Source organism: Melanostigma gelatinosum (assembly GCF_949748355.1).
Source record: "Melanostigma gelatinosum genome assembly, chromosome: 3".
Classification (NCBI taxonomy): Eukaryota; Metazoa; Chordata; class Actinopteri; order Perciformes; family Zoarcidae; genus Melanostigma; species Melanostigma gelatinosum.
In genome coordinates, this window is record NC_136636.1 from 15230605 (window position 1) to 15241807 (window position 11203).

General features: G+C 40.0%; 2 protein-coding genes across 2 annotated transcripts; both read left to right on the top strand.

Moving 5' to 3' along the window:
- hyal2b (hyaluronidase 2b) lies at positions 1-5447 on the top strand. The gene is made up of 4 exons (XM_079296291.1): positions 1-102; positions 907-1886; positions 2195-2284; positions 2378-5447. The coding sequence occupies exons 2-4, from the start codon at positions 936-938 to the stop codon at positions 2765-2767; spliced, it is 1431 nt and encodes a 476-aa protein (XP_079152417.1). The 5' UTR covers positions 1-102; positions 907-935; the 3' UTR covers positions 2768-5447.
- A 1546-nt stretch (positions 5448-6993) lies between these two features.
- On the top strand, positions 6994-11163 carry abhd14a (abhydrolase domain containing 14A). Its single transcript, XM_079265648.1, has 5 exons — positions 6994-7350; positions 7955-8235; positions 8433-8548; positions 9409-9644; positions 10321-11163. Exons 2-5 carry the CDS (start codon positions 7973-7975, stop codon positions 10501-10503), a joined length of 798 nt encoding a protein of 265 aa, XP_079121774.1. The 5' UTR covers positions 6994-7350; positions 7955-7972; the 3' UTR covers positions 10504-11163.
- Positions 11164-11203: the final 40 nt, after the last annotated feature.

The following is an 11203-nucleotide window of genomic DNA, read 5'->3' on the forward strand; positions in this document are numbered from 1 at the left end:
GTTATGTCACTGTGGTTCAGCGGTATATACCGATCCCTGGAGTGCTATACCACTACTTTTCCAACGGAATGTACCATTTCCGGCATGTACCATTTCCTAAAGGTAGGTGCCGCTTGAAAGTTTATATTAATGGTATATGCCGTTGATGTATGGAAGCCCGTTTCCGACACTGAGGAAAAAATAAAGGTCCTGTTATCTCGACTTACTATCTCGAATTTCGACTTACTATCTCATAATAATGAGATACTATCTCATCATTTCGATTTACTGACTGAGTCGCAGCAGAGCAGAGAAGCCATGGTGGAGTAAACGCCTCCTCTCAGGCTTTTACTTGAAAAAGGTTGTATTGTAGTTACAGTGACGAACGTAGTTGTCATTAATTAACTCAAACCTTATATTTACTTCACCTGGTTCACTGTCTCTCCACCATGGCTTCTCTGCCTCAGTCAGTTAGTCAAAATTATGAGATAGTATCTCATTATTACTATCTCATAAAGCTGCCCCAAGCCCCTCTGCAGCCATGTCATGTCTCACCGCCTGATATATATATATATATATATATATATATATATATATATATATATATATAGCCTAACATTGGCCATAATATCAGTTTCAGGGTACATCAGCAAATACGAAGCCACTTTATTGTCATTCCAGAAGCCTTGCATGTATCATGACAAGACAATCGACGAGATAAAATAGATACATTCCTTTATTTAGGACACTGTGTTGCGCTACTTTGTCAATAAAGTCAGAAAAAAAATACATTTACGGCATCACTGGTCGTGAATCAAACCAACTTGCATGCAATTTGTATATGCATCAGGAGGCGGAACTGGTGTGTCTGTCCGACAATGGACTTAAACTTGAATTAAACAAAAGCGCTTGTTTTTTCTTCTCTAGAGAAAGAGGTGAGAAGGTGAGCAGTGACCATGGAGGCTGTATTTCCCTCTCTCTTCACCACAGCTGGCCAGCTGCCGTGGTTGCTTCTGACTCTGTTAACATCGTGGACGGTCTTGTGTTCAGCGGATATAAAGCAGACAAGATGGCCATTGTATTCCCAGAAGCCGGTTCTTCTTGCCTGGAATGCCCCAACACAGGAGTGTGCCCCGCGACATCGCGTGACTTTATCTTTGGACCAGTTTGACATTGTGGCATCCCCCAATGAGGGCTTTGTCAAGCAGAACCTCACCATTTTTTATAAGGAACGCCTTGGGTTGTATCCCTATTATGAGCATGGAGGCACTGCAGTGAATGGAGGCCTTCCACAGCTTGCCAGCCTCACTCAGCACTATGAAAAGATGCCCGAAGGTTTGCAAAAATATATACGTGAGCCGGAGGCAAAAGGTTTGGCTGTGATTGATTGGGAGGAGTGGCGTCCATTGTGGATCCGAAATTGGGATATTAAAGATATCTATCGAATTAAATCCCGTGAAATGGTGGCCAAAAAGAATCCTAAGTGGACCCCAGAACAAGTGGGAAAAGTTGCACAGCAAGAATTTGAGCTATCAGCTCGCAAGTTTATGCTGGAGACTCTGAAACTTGCCAAGAATTTGAGGCCCAATCAACTGTGGGGCTTCTACCTGTTTCCAGACTGTTACAACCATGACTACAGGAGCGGCCTGAAGAACTACACTGGCCGCTGTCCTGTTGTGGAGATGGCCCGCAATGATCAACTTAACTGGTTGTGGGTGGAATGCACAGCCTTCTTCCCATCTATATACGTGGCTTCCGTACTGGCCTCTACAAATGGTGGACGCCTGTTTGTCCGAAACAGGGTAAAAGAGGCGATTCGCCTGGCATCTGTTGGGGATGGATTAGCACGGCCTGTGTTTGTTTATACCCGCCCTACTTACCTCAATCAGATGGCCCTCCTAACTCAGGTTAGTTGGCTCGAGCAACAATTCATCAAGTAGAGGAGGCTTAACATTCATCATGTTATCTAGAAGCGATTGTATTTTACCATCGGATGCAGTCGCCAGGAGACCTCCCGTTGCTAATGAACAGATGTAAATGTCCGTGTAGTGTGTATATTTCTGGGTAGCCGCAACATTAAGTAGGCCTTAGGCCTAGCTTGACACTATAACAACGTCACTGCCATGAGAAGGTTAAATGAAATACAGGTTAACATTATACGTACCCCCCTCATTGTATGGTGTACCACTGAACTGTTTGTGTAAATGTTTTGTAGACAGATCTGGTCTCCACCATTGGTGAGAGTGTTGCACTTGGAGCCGCAGGTGTAATCTTCTGGGGGGACACCTCCTATGCAAGCAGCAATGTAAGTGTCACACCCTCTCTGCTCATTTGATGCTGAATAGCCTAGCGTCCATTGGTTTGGGGTTTAACATCCTTTTTCTTTTTGTTCCTGCAGACCAGCTGCTCCATCCTGAATAAGTATCTTCAGGGACAGCTGGGCCGGTACCTCCTCAATGTGTCCACAGCAGCAGAACAGTGCAGTCAGGTGGTATGTAAATCCCACGGCCGCTGCCTGCGCAAAGCACCAGACGATGAGGTGTACCTGCATCTCAGTCCCTTAACGCACAGCATCACCAGTCAGGGTGGCCAGCTGAAGGTTACAGGCGTGCCTAGCCAAGCCGAGCTGGCGCTTTTACGCACACACTTCCAGTGCCAATGCTACAGTGGGTACAGGGGCGAGGCCTGTGCTCAGAAAGAAAAAGGGCAGAATAGAGCCTCCTCTGTCTTAGGGACCTGGCCTCTTTGCCTTTTACTCCCACTAGGACTCCTCACACTGCTGCACTGAGGAAACTGAGAAGCCCAAACTATTCACTGCTTCTGCCAGCCCTGAAAAGGACAAATCAGATTTTTCAACACATTAGGTGATAATTTACGGTGCACTAGTGATGATGCTGAATGCTCATGCATTGTCATCAGAGATTCATTTGTATCACATTATGTCAGATCTCCATGCTTCACGCTGACCTGGGCCTCCAGATGAGGAGATCATCATTCCACATTGAATGGGGCTATAGTGTAATTGTAGACCTTTTCCCACAGAGGATCAAATGCATCGTGAAAAGATACTGCTTAACCTTTAAGTTTTTAGTTTTTTATTTACGTTTTTATTTTTACAATGGACACGAGAATACAATATAAGGCTTAAACAAAAAAGTTGAAGAAAGGTACCTTTGATGCCCAGTGGCATACAGTATTCACTAGTTGTATCATAACTTTAGGTGTTCTGCATTTGGATATTGCTGTCCTCAAACATGATTGTTTCTATCTGTTGATTGATCAAGCTGTTAAGTGTTAGCCTTATGAATGAAGTGTAAATACTGCGTTATGCCAAAAGGTGATAAATTATGAGAAATGGAGCCTTAAATATCTTTGGTTATCTTTGGCTAAAAGAAACAACATGGCTGGACCTGCCTGTTTCAGTTCAAAACTGTGCCTTAACTGGGCTACCAACTACAAAGTGCTCTTTTTTTATAGTTGCCTTTGTTTATAAGTTTTGACTATTGAGGTTTTTACAGCAGTGTTTATCTCAGCCCTTTGCTGGCACCGGTGCTTTATACTAATATGAACTCTTTAAGCCTACCATTTATCATTGTATCCATGAAGGAAGATGTATGTATAGAGCAAAGGATGGACAGACCTGAAAAAGACAAAAAAGAAAAGATAAATGCACTTGCATTTACATGGCATCTTTCTAGTCTTTCGACCACTCAAAGTGCTTCACACACATTCATACACTGATGGCAGAGGCTGCCATTCAAGGCGCCAAACTGCTCCTCAGGATCTAGTATAATCATTCACACATGCACACACACATACACAGATGGTACAGAACTTACAGACTGCACAGAATGTGGGGTTCAGTATGTTGCCCAAAGACACTTCCACATGCGGACTGGAGGAGCCGAGGATCAAACAAACTTTCAATTGCTGGAGAATCCGCTTTATCTCCTGAGTGGACTATTCACTTGCAAATGGTGTCGTCTAATTTACTTGAACATCACTGTCAAAACAAGTTGTCATTATGTTAAAAAGACTAAATTTCAGCATCCAGGGACTGTCACATTTACCAAATTGCTGTTGATTTTCATGAAAACACACAGATACTAGCAGCATGTACAAATACACAATACGTACATTTAAGCTGTTTTCATATATACTGTTATTGGCGTATCTGTCAAGACATTTTTTCACATAAATGCCAAAAATATGTTTGTTTTTCTATTATAAATTGTGAATGACTTGGCCACAATTCTTAAATAGGTAAGGGATCTGTTTGTTTCTGTTTACGTTTAAACAATTTGGCTGATACTAATCAGCTTCCCTAACCAGACTTTCTTTAAACTCTCAAATATCCATATTAGCCTCAGAAAACCAGCTTTGCTCTGCCTCTATCCTCAATTATCAGCTTTGATTTGTTTTGCGTGTGTAGTTTGTTATTGACAATGTGTTGATAGCAACTACTGTAGGTACATCTTCAAATTGGTTTACTGACAAGTAAATATATGTTCTTGAGTTTCATATTTATACAGTAGGTTCTGTATTTATTCTCTATGGCACTGCTCAGAAACGTATTCAGCTACCTAAAATGAGTTATGTTTTTCATGAACTGGAAATTGAGAATTTTACTTATATGATTGCTGTAGAATGTTTTAATTATGCTGCAACAATTTGAAGTACTGCACTTTAACTACTTTTTTGTTGAGGTGGATCTAGCTTTATTTCTTGTTAGAGATTTATTTTACTGTGAATTTTGTGCTTCTGATTGTTGTTTTTCCTCCCTTTACTTTTAACTTTCAAAATGAATCTAAGGATTATTTGTCATTATTGTTAAATAGGATATTTTGTTGTGTGGGAAAAGACTCCTGGTCTGACACAGTAACACCGGTTTATGGTATAGACAGGGAAGATGTCACCCATGTATACTGCACATTTCCCCCTAGTAATATTTGACTATTATTTACATGTGCATTGCAATGTTCAGCTGTAAATCAGTATGTTAAAGAGGACATATACTGCCAATCATTTCCAAAGGCATACCATAGTATTTGAAAGTGTTTTTCTCAACTTTTAGGCAGCAATTTCATTTCATTTGTTGCACAACAGTATAAATATCAACGTGAGACTTTAAACTTGTTTGAAAGGTGTAATTATCAATTATTATTATCAGTGATAATGTGATGGATTGTCGTACTCAAGCAAGTTTTCAGTCTCAGGGAAATCAGTGGCTGCCTCAAGGGTAAAATTATCAAAAATTAAAAACTATGAATCTGTAATCTATAATTTATGTAATCTTAATTTAGTTTTGTACAACTCCACCTCTGTGTTTTAAAAGCAGCTTTGATGTTAATTAGGAAATTACCTGGAAAGCCTTATTTTGTCCTACATGTATTGATGCTATTCTTTGAAACCAAATCTGAAATAAATGTAAGGGTTTTGTATTTGAAAACATTTTGTATTCACCTTTTACATCAGATATTTAATTAATTAAAGAGGAATTTGAATATGTTGTTTCTAGTTCTGTTATTTTCTGGAGACTAGCCTACAGTCTACTGGGATTTCATTCATTTAAGGACACATGTTTAGCTACTCTTTGTGCAGAAATATTGCAAAAACTGGAAATGTACGATCAAATATACTTATGACGTACACTGATCAATGTGTTATATTTTAAAAATACAGAGAATACCAGATACAAGCTGTTCAAAGTTGACATCAAGCAAGCAAGTAAATAATATTAAAGCAAGTGGAAAACAACAAATGTCATGATGCCTGTGGGCAATGTTCCCTCTAATTTTTCATGTGTCTGGGCATACACACAAGCTCCCTGAGCACACTGAGGACCACTGTGAGCAACATCAGATGTGCACGCTGTGGCCACACACCAGTATCACACCTGTTCAAAACCTTGGATCATAGCAAGTTACATGGCTTATTAAAAGAATCAAATTACAGCAGCAATTTTCACTAGTTTACTTTTAATATAAGTGATTTGACAAACTTTAAAGGAAAAAGACAAAAATCTTGTTGTTCATGAGATGTGTAGTATGTTTTATGTGAGAGTCCTGCTTGGCCATGGGAAGAGTCCTGCTTTGGCCTGTGTGAGGTCCTGTTGTGGAAGAAATGATACATATACACCTTTCAGACATAACATTTTGTTCACATTAAAACATTCACATTTTGCACAATGACGTGTGCTGTAGCTTGTGAAACAGTGTAAATTCCTGTAACTCTGTCTGTAAAATATGTAATTACTCAGTTTTTTATTATCATTTCTACTACCCATAAATTATCTAGTAGTAACATAATTTAATGATTAATATCCATAAGTAAAAAATCTTAATAAATGTCACTAGAATATGCACAAATCTGACTTAAATTTTACCTTATTTTTCACGTCTGTCCTTCTCACTTCTCCAATGGTTGTACACTTTGTCCAGGTTGATGGCTTCGTCTGCTTCTTGCTTTGACTTTATGTCGCTGCCCGTTCGTTTCGCCATGATAAGGGGTTAGCATTTGCGTCTCGTAACTCCGCCGCACTGTTGTTAGCTAGCTAACCTGCACGGCGCGAATGGGCAGGGCAATAGTGTCAATGCTATGATTGGCTGCGTAGCGTAAGTGAACCGAATCGTATCATTGGCTGGACACCTGTCACTCACTGAGTTACGTTGCAAAATAGTACAGAAAACAAAATTATTATTATTATTATTATTATTATTGGTTTAATTGATTAGATAAGATTAGGACTAATATTAGATATTAATTAATACGTTTATGTTGAATTTTATTTTATGCGCTGCATAGATTTTCTTGTGCGCTGAGAATGTGCGAGCAGTGCGCGATTGCTCAAGCGCGCAGCTTAGAGGGAACATTGCCTGTGGGTCAAACTCGTTTAATGGCAAAAGCAGGTTGATAAACTTTTCTGATAGCCGCAGCAGGAAATGACGTGGAGTGCGTAGTGTTGTTATGTGCAGCTAGAAATGTGCTCCGACAAGGAACAGACGACTTAAACATTTGATGTGAAAGAGACCTATTCATCAAAATTCCTATGCATCCCTCGACTTTCTCGTGTGGCATTATCGGTCCAGCTTTAACTATATAATTGATTGGACATTTACAATCCAAGGAACGTACAGGTAGTTTATCGTCAGTACAACAATGTATAGCTTAGCGTCAAGCTAAGAATTTCTCCTCTCAGATACCAAAGCTAACGTTAGCTACCACCTACCACCAGCATCGACCCCCGAAGCCGTTCTGCAACATTTCCCATCACTGGCAACCAGCAATGCAGAAGACATGACGATAAAGCAGACAGCCTCGTCCTCGTCCACCCGCCAGTGAACGTGTCTAACTATCGTCTCCTCTGTCTTGGTAGGTTTTCCTCTGGTGCTGCATCCTGAATGACTCCTACAGCGTCTCACTGTACAGAGATGTAACGTTAGCTAGTAGAAGAGCGACAAATCGAGCGAATGTTGGCTCATTTGCATATTTTAGCAGAATTCGTCAGTTTAATTTGTTTGCTCTGCAATACATCAGAATGTCCGTCCTTCATCCTAGGTTAGCTTTGCCTTAACATATTACACTTCTGTCTTTTTCTCGATTCACTTTGTTTCACTGCACAGTCTCCTCCAGAAACATGTTGAAATATGAGTTTTGTTTTTGTGTGTATTTATTATAGTTTTGGACATTCCTACGTGTTGTGCAATCCTTTTACTCATCAAGTCAATTGTTGGCATCCGCAGATGTGGCAACATTAGTGTACTGCACACACAGCTTGTGTTCCTTTGAATGATGGTTCTTCAAACCATGAAAACTAATGTAGAAATCAAAGATTGTGAATATAAAGCCACAGGTTGAACCACAATGGTCTTGATGGATGGGGATTACAGTTTCTGTGTCCTGTCAAACAAATACTGTATGATCAGGATCCACATGATGGGCTCTCAGACAATGCACTCTCTGTCACTTTTCCTAGATCGTTTATCTTGACGAAATGAATTTCCTGCGTAATCGTCTTGTTGTTCTGGGCCTGGTGTTGTTGGCCACGTTACTGCTGTACCTGCTGCTGCCATCCATTCGCCAGGGCAGCATGGAGCCATCCCTAGAAGCTCAAAGAATGGGGCTGATGCCCACCCCTCCTCCTCCAATTCCAACCATCAACGTGTCCATTCGCACCGGACAGCTACCCGGGGACCCTCCACTGTTCTTCAGAGAAGCTTTACCTGTTGATGGAACTGGACGACAGATATTGCCAAGGTGACGAGTGGAGAGAACTATTTAAAACAGCTGAGCACATAGCATGCCTTGTCCTTGTAATCATAACCAGAGAGTGAGGATTATATAATACATTTGTTTTAGGAAGTGCATACAAACTGCTAATCTACAGCTCTAACATATGGTGATTGTCTGTCCTGCGATACAATCCTAAAAAATGTAATTATTTCTATTTGCAGGCTGCAAGTGGTCCTTCTGCATGGCCAGGCCTTCACATCCAAAACCTGGGAGGAGCTCGGTACGATGGCACTACTGGCAACTAATGGATATCAGGCCTTAGCGATGGACCTTCCAGGTAGAACTTATTATTATTGCACATTATCACTTCAGTGACTGTAATGAGGATATAACTTTAAACTGAATTACACACATTGTTTACAGTGTTATGTATGGTCTGATACACGAATTAACTAGATTTAGAGAGTTGGTTTACTTCAAATTGATTCAAACAAATATAAGCTCAAGAGTTTGCAGAGTTTAGTCAAAAACAGTGACTTGCAAATCATTTTCATCACAATGAATAGTAACATACTAGAAAATGGATCATTAACAAATGAGTAGATCGACACATTCTTGGTGTTTTGTATAGAAAATATCTTATTTTCATTCATTTTTTGAAAGTTGTGTTCTTTTAACTTGCTTGTTTTTGGGGGCTGATAGTGCACTCTTGTGGTTGAAAATCAGAAATGTTCTAACCTGCCTCATATTTTTCTTACATGGATGAGGTCTGTACAGGGCACGTTGGATGCTGGTTTACCATTGTTGAGAAGAAACAGACATCAAATGATGTATTCTATTTTATATTGTTAAATTTGGCAATATATGAAAACTGACGTTCTCAATGTGTGAGGTGTATGCACTCTGTTTGTGTGCTATGCTGTTGGTGCATGTGGCATTCTTTAGGCTTAACTTTAGTTTGAGATTATAAGACGCAAAATGAGTGCATGGAGTTTGGTAATCTCAGCACAGCTGCACCCCACATTCATCTAATCAGCCAGAATAACTCAAAACACCTGTGTTCATGTGCAGGGCTTTAACAAAGTCTGTAACACAAAAATGTATAACAAGAAAAAAAACATTTTAAAAAGCCACAGTGAGTACACATTGAACAGCACACTGGTGTGAATGGATGTGCATTTGTTCTTCTTCTCGGAGGTTATGGAAAATCGCCCGACTCTGACGCTTTGAAGACCGATCAGAATCGAGTGGACCTTCTGTCAAGATTCATGGAGTCTTTGGGCGTCAGGGCAACTGTGCTGCTGAGCCCCTCCATGAGTGGACATTACTCCATCCCCTTCCTCATGAAGAACAGCGCTCAGCTTCAGGGCTTCATTCCCATAGCACCAGTCGGCACACGAAGCTACACTCCCCAGCAGTATCAAAATATTCAGGTGAGGGAGGTAAAGCGGTAAAGATTGTGTGTATTCATCTATTCAAACAGGAACAACATACATAATGCAATCATTAGTTCTGTATTATGTGAGTAAACAAACTCCGCGGGTCATTCTCATGACATTAGGGATAACTTCTGTGTTTTGGGTGAACTGGGCCTTTTAATGGGGAATACATGACACTGAGGCATGACTAGATTAACCCACCAGAGAGCCTTGTGTATGTAACATGTCTCTTCAAACACCCATTGAGTACAACGCTCTGCATTAATGGGCACTAACACACGGACGTTTCATTACATTTTTTCTAATACTACCTGAGCAGGCATGCATGGCGGAGATGTATGTATGGCCAATCAGTGCGTGGCCGCCACAGGTGATGTGTCATAATAAAGGGTATCCACATCAATCATTTCAGTGCTGCTGCTAACAATTCTTTTTATATTAGATCAGTCTGCCATTCATTTTCTTGATTCATTGTTTGATCTATCAAATGATCATATTATGTTTACTATCTAACATAAGATAAGCAAATATTTTATGCAATAGTGCCAGTTCCAGTAGATTCACCACCCAGAAGTATGTCAGAGGGTTTTGTATATCTTGACACGGTTCTAAAAGCGCATTCTAGTCTGTGTCGTTTCATAGTTTTCGCACTCCTGTGTGCTCTTTTTAGATTCCCACCCTAATTGTGTTTGGAGCCCTGGACACAAATCTGGGTGCCCAGTCCCACAAGAACCTCATACAACTTCCACATCACTTTGTGCTGAAGCTAGAAGGGGCTCGCCATGCCTGCTACATGGACAAACCCAGAGAATTTCACCAAGGGTTGATCGACTTCCTCAGCAAACTGAAGTGAGATGTGCGGTGGAGCAAGAAGACGTAGAAAGATGGAAACAAACAAAAAGAAAGAAGAGGATATAGTCAGAGGAACACTAGTCCCCTAATCAACGGTTTAGTGTGGTGACAATTTTGCTCAAAGGTTCTAAGAGCTACATTATTCTCATTGTATCATCACCTGAAGCAAGAATGTTGGCGTGGGAGTAGGTTTGAATACATGGAAATGGCCTGTTGTAGTGACATTATTTTTCTGTCACCCAAAAATACTAGTTCAGCTTGTTGTTAAAATAGCTTCAGATTTGTATAGTGGTGAGTTTTGTTTCATGTGTTTCATGTCTCTCTTTGCATGTAAAAAAAGAAAACTCATGGAAAGTGTTTGCTTCACCGTTACCATTTTTGTAGGTTGCTGCAAATATGCAAATGTACCAGGTGACTGTGTTTGAATAGCTTCTATTAGCTTCACATTGGACAAAAATATTTGCATTTTAAGATCTGGAAACCATTCCAGCTTCCAAGAAAACATGTGCAAGACAAAAAAACCAAAGTGATGCACACTAATAAAAAAATGTTGAAAAGATTTTTAAGAAATAAGATTTATTTCTTAAACATTTATTTATATATTGATGATGAAGTTATATGTAATATATTTGCAATAAGTTTGGACAATCATGCAACAAACCAACTTAAAATAAGATCCATATAAAATAAAAACTAAAAAT

What these genes read in the sequence shown, in the direction of transcription:
- abhd14a (XM_079265648.1), top strand. Translation starts at nt 7,973, where the DNA reads ATGAATTTCCTGCGTAATCGTCTTGTTGTTCTGGGCCTGGTGTTGTTG. An exon ending in CTTAGCGATGGACCTTCCAG is followed by an intron (nt 8,549 to 9,408) that starts GTAGAACTTATT and finishes TTCTTCTCGGAG; the next exon opens with GTTATGGAAAATCGCCCGAC. An exon ending in AGCAGTATCAAAATATTCAG is followed by an intron (nt 9,645 to 10,320) that starts GTGAGGGAGGTA and finishes TGCTCTTTTTAG; the next exon opens with ATTCCCACCCTAATTGTGTT.
- hyal2b (XM_079296291.1), top strand. Translation starts at nt 936, where the DNA reads ATGGAGGCTGTATTTCCCTCTCTCTTCACCACAGCTGGCCAGCTGCCG. An exon ending in AGATGGCCCTCCTAACTCAG is followed by an intron (nt 1,887 to 2,194) that starts GTTAGTTGGCTC and finishes AATGTTTTGTAG; the next exon opens with ACAGATCTGGTCTCCACCAT. An exon ending in CCTCCTATGCAAGCAGCAAT is followed by an intron (nt 2,285 to 2,377) that starts GTAAGTGTCACA and finishes TTGTTCCTGCAG; the next exon opens with ACCAGCTGCTCCATCCTGAA.